General features: G+C 51.9%; 1 protein-coding gene across 4 annotated transcripts in view; it reads left to right on the top strand.

The window, feature by feature from the left end:
* The window catches only part of Ccdc33 (coiled-coil domain containing 33), a 100,347-nt gene that overhangs the window by 34,721 nt on the left and 60,791 nt on the right, over window positions 1-4,835 (top strand). For all 4 annotated transcript variants that reach the window (XM_028774544.1, XM_028774542.1, XM_028774541.1 and 1 more), the window contains one exon: window positions 3,385-3,518. In XM_028774544.1, the coding sequence (XP_028630377.1) occupies window positions 3,385-3,518 (134 nt within the window). The remainder of the gene's footprint in view (window positions 1-3,384; window positions 3,519-4,835) is intronic.

Here is a 4,835-nt window from a genome sequence, read left to right as displayed (position 1 = left end):
CTGCCACCCTTCCCTATAGAAAGGGTCCTGTTCCTAGGGCCACCTCCGTGAGCCCTGCCTCTTCCTTTGCTAGCCATGGTAGTTAAGCTCAGAGATAAGAATGGGGTCCCTGACCTTGGGGAGAGATCTTCAGGCTGTTAAGTGCCTACCAGGAGGCTTGAGGCCTGGGAGTCTGGCTGCCACTTGCTTCCTAGAAGATGAGGAAGCTGATGTCTTGGCTCAGGGGCTGACTTGAAGAAGGCTGTGGGGTAGGGTGGGGCGATTGCCTGGTCCTGGAAGCTGACCTCAAGAACATCTAGTTTGAACCTGTCTTCCTAGTTTCTCTAGGTGAGCCATGGTGGACCACTTTGAAGGGGAGCAGAACCTTTGGTCTGCCACGTACCCATCTAAAGATCTGTCCTTCATTTCTTCTCAGAGCCTGCCTGAGCACCTCCTTCTCCCATGGTTCTGGGGACATTACTTTGGTCCTATTAATCCTACTAAAGCTTGCCAGGGCCCCAGCAACCAGAACAGACTGAAATGGGGCCCTTCTCTACGCTTTGCTCTCCTGGCGGTCTGTCCTGGGTCTGACTCTCAGAGAAGCCAGGCCTCCTGTGTAGTTTTTCTTTTGAGTTCGGAAAGGATTGTAGGGCATGTGAGGGAGATGGGTTCAGATGGGCCTGGAGGACAGTGGAGGCAGCGGGAGGCTCGCAGACTGCCAGGGATGAAGAGGGGTGGGCATGGCTCAGTCAGTACAGTACAAGTGGAAAGGCCATGAGGTCCTGAGTTCAGATCAATTCCCAGTACCCAGTACTGGAGATGCAGAGACAGGAGGATGCCTGCACCTTATTGGCCAGCTAGTCTAGCCAAATCTTTTCTGAAAGATCCTGTCTCAAAAAAAGATGGAGATAGAACTAAGGTACCTACAGTCAACTTCTAGCCTTTACATACATGTCCATATTCATACACACATGTACACATATTCATACACACATGTACACATATTCATACATACATGTACACATATGCATACATACATGTACACATATGCATACATTCATACATACATGTCCATATGCATACATACATGTACACACATACATATACACACAGTGGGGTCAGTGTCAGGGGAGAGAATGGGTATATAGTGGGGCATACAAATCGAAACAACGTGTATTTACATACATGTCAGTCTATGTGTGTGTGTCTGTGTGTGTCTGTGTGTGTCTGTGTGTGTCTGTGTGTGTCTATGTGTATGTGCACGCGCGTGCCCCAGCCTCTATCCGTGTCTGCTGATGGTCCACGTCTCAAGCCCTCAGCAGCAGTCCGTGGGAAGCAGACACTGCATTTTCCCTAAGTCGTGACCTTGAAGAAAAATAAAAAGACAAGAAACTTCTTGTTCCCTCCCACTCACAGCTGCGCTTGGACCTGGCCCCTCTCGCAAGGCTGGCGTGGGAGCCCCAGGTGATACAGGCTTGGAGGCCTGCAGTTTATCAGACACACTGCTCATGCACCCTGGGGGAGGTGTAGGCCTTCATTTTCCTACAGCTCAAGGTAGCTGCACCCCTCTTCTTCACCCACCCCCAGTCCCATCCTGCTGAGACTGGACTAAGTCTGAGGCCTGAGAAAACAGGCACCAGTTCCTTCAGTCCAGGTGCAAGATCACAATGCAGATTTGGGACTGGGAGTCAGGAGGTCAGGAGTCACCTGGTCCCTGACTTCCATCCTGGAAGGAATCAGAAGGCTCCCCCATCAACCCCCATCCTCCCCCCACCCTACCCCGGCTCCAGTTCTAGATTCTCATCAAGGCCCAGAGGAGTCAGTCAGCTGTGCCAGGAAAAGCCATTATCCTGAAAGACTCCCCCATTTGCTAAAAGCTTCCTCCCGCCCACCCCCCTCCCCTGGGCCTCCTCCTGGCCTCCCTTCAGCTCACTCACCTTTCCTGACCACCTCTCTGCTAGGCTGGGGGGGAGACTTAACTCTTTCAGGTCCTGAGGGGCCATCTAACTTCTTACATCTTTTAACATCTGACTCCTTCCTGCAAAACCCCCCAGAGCTTGGATAAAGGAGGAGAGAGGACGGGGGCCAGAGGGAGAAGACAGGCTGGCAAGGGCAGGTTCCATATCAGTCCAGCCCTGACTTTCCACATCCTTGTTTTTATATTTTCTATGCACATGGAGTCATTTGAAGAACCCCTAAGAGGCTCCCAAGGATGAGCCTGTGAGGGGGCAGGTTTGTGACGTGTGACACGTGGGAGGGCCTGATCTCCTTCCTGCGCGTCCCTAGCGCCCATATTTCCATGGCCACCACTGCTGTTGCTGCTGCTGTCTTCCTCTGCCTCTGACAGAGGTGCAGAGCACCTGCGTGGGAAGCTGTCTCAGTGCATTTATACCAGCATGGTGGGCTGACAAAGCTGGGAGCCCTCTGCTCTGTGGCTTTGCAGGTATGGCTATTAAGACAGAATGGAAATAGAGAGTGGCAGGAGGAGCTCATGTGGCACCCCTCAATCAGCCATGGTCACAGAGGTAGGACAAAGGGACGACAGAGGCAGATGCACCAGGGCCCCCCTCTGGGTGTGTGGTGTAGCTCCCCTTGTGCAGGCTGGGCCAGGCACTGCTCATCCGTGATTGCTATAATTCATGTAACAGCACCATTTACAGCCTGAAAATAATACAAGGGTCTTAATTCTTTTATGGAGCTAAAATGGCCCTGGATCGCAGGGACAATCATCTCCCACACCTACTGTCTATACTGCAGGGTGGGGGTGGGGGGACACAGGCTCCTTCTTCACCTGCACAGCCTGCCCCTGGGAGTCTGAGTGCTCAAGGGCTGGGAAGTTCTCTCTTCTGTCCTGCACCCAGCTCCCAGTGTCCAACAGAGGGATCTAAACACAGTGGGCATCGCAGGAGGCAGAGGGATGGGTCTATCCCACTGAAAGGATTCAGAACTGAAGCATCTGGGCCAGCCTGGGACTCTGGGCCACACACTTAGAGAATGAAAGCCAGGAGTGAGGCACTTAGGTGGATGGCACACAGCCAACTGTCATCCAGAAGCATTCTCCCATGGAACAGACCCCAAGGAAGAGGGTCCAGATGGGGTTTGTGCGTATAAGTGCCTGCCAGGAGCCCTCTTTGGCAAGGGGGAGGAAGTCACAGACAGGTATAACATCTGTCTTGCTTTCATTTTGAACTTCTGGCTTCTGCACCTAAGCCAAGGCCCCAGCAGCAGCCAGAAAGATGGGGTGGTCACCAAACAGGACAGCTGAGGGGAGAAGCCAGGCATCCATTGAGCCCAGGATGACATGAGTATCTGTGTGGGGAGAGATGTCCACTTTCTGTCTACCCTGTCCACACAGTGAAGGCCAAGGAGACACCACTCTCTAACTCAACTGCCCCTCCTCTCCAGAAAAACCACATCAGAGAAAGCCAAGAATTCCAGCCCTCAAGCGATGACCTCTGTGGCCCCAGAACCCACCAGAGCCCCCGTCTGGGGGGACACAGTGAATTTGGAGATCCAGGCAGAGGACACAGGACGGGAAGGTGAGGCTGGGGGCTGGGCACTAGCATGTGGGAGACGCCGTGGTTGGAGCCCCACCTGCCATGGAAAAGCAGGCTCTCTCAACCCAGCTGGAGACCAGCTGAACACCTCCCTGGGCTCCGATAAAAGCATTTATATAAAAAAAACTCATAATCCCATCACGCCTCATCTCCCCAGCCTGCTGGAAAAATGAGTTGTTCCACATAAGTGAATTTTCCAGACAATGTGAGCTGCTCGTTTTTTTTTTTTTTATGACGGTTGTGATTATTTTCATGGTTGTTATTACTGCCATGTCCCACTGAAATGGCACGTTATAGTTCTTGTAGCACGTCCCCCACGCATCCATTATTTGAGTCACCACCTCCTAAGAGGAGCTATACTACTTAGAAGAGAACACTGAGGCTTAGGGAATTTAAAGAACACAAGTCCTGGGTTGTGTCACTGGAGCTCCAGGTTCTAGCTGAATTTGGATTTGTTTGATTAATGCCTCTAGCTAGAATTGACCTTTATCTCTGGCTAGTCCTCCCTGGGTCTTAGACCAGGTACCAACCAGTACACGCACATGCAAGTGTACCCTGTGTGTTTCTCACTGTGGGATTATCTACTGTCCCCCCCTCAAGTGAGAGGTTGGGTTGGACATACTGAAGTATGAACTGCTGGTGTCAGGTCTGCCCGTGAGCACTGGCATCCATCGGGCACTTGCAGCAGAAAGCTGAAGACCCCTGAACTCAGCCAGTCAGAACATCATCTTCCCTTCTTGCAGGTGGCTCTACAAGAGAGGGCAGACTTTTACTGCCCCCCTTGATGTCTTCCCAGGGGCTTAGGCTGGACTTCTGTCTCACTCCCAGAGCCAAAAGCTGACAACAGTGAGACTGTGAGAGAGAACAGATAACACAGTGCACCACCCGGGGAGAAGGTTGTAGTCAGACAAGAGAAAAGTTTTCTTCCTGTAAAAGCAGCAGAGCTGTGGGGATGGTTTAAGAAGATACGGAAGAGGGGGGAGATTTAACCTGGGATTTTACACAGATGCAGATGTGTGCTTATGCATTCATGCCTTTGTGAGGACCTTGTTGTATAGTATGTGCTGTCTGTGCTGTAGCCACCTCTCTCTCTCTCTCTCTCTCTCTCTCTCTCTCTCTCTCTCTCTCTCTCTCTCCCTCTCTCTCTCTCTCTCTCTGTCTCTCTGTCTCTGTCTCTCTGTCTCTCTGTCTCTCTCTCTCTCACTCTCTCTCTCTCTCTCTCTCTCTCTCTCTCTCTCCCTCTCTCCCTCTGTCTCTCTGTCTCTCTCTCTCTCTCTCTCTCTCTCTCTCTCTCTCTCT

The sequence above is a fragment of the Grammomys surdaster genome, unplaced genomic scaffold (assembly GCF_004785775.1).
Source record: "Grammomys surdaster isolate TR1022 unplaced genomic scaffold, NIH_TR_1.0 241, whole genome shotgun sequence".
Taxonomy (NCBI): domain Eukaryota; kingdom Metazoa; phylum Chordata; class Mammalia; order Rodentia; family Muridae; genus Grammomys; species Grammomys surdaster.
The sequence above is the reverse complement of the archived record's forward strand: the minus strand, read 5'-3'. Positions and strand labels throughout refer to the sequence as shown.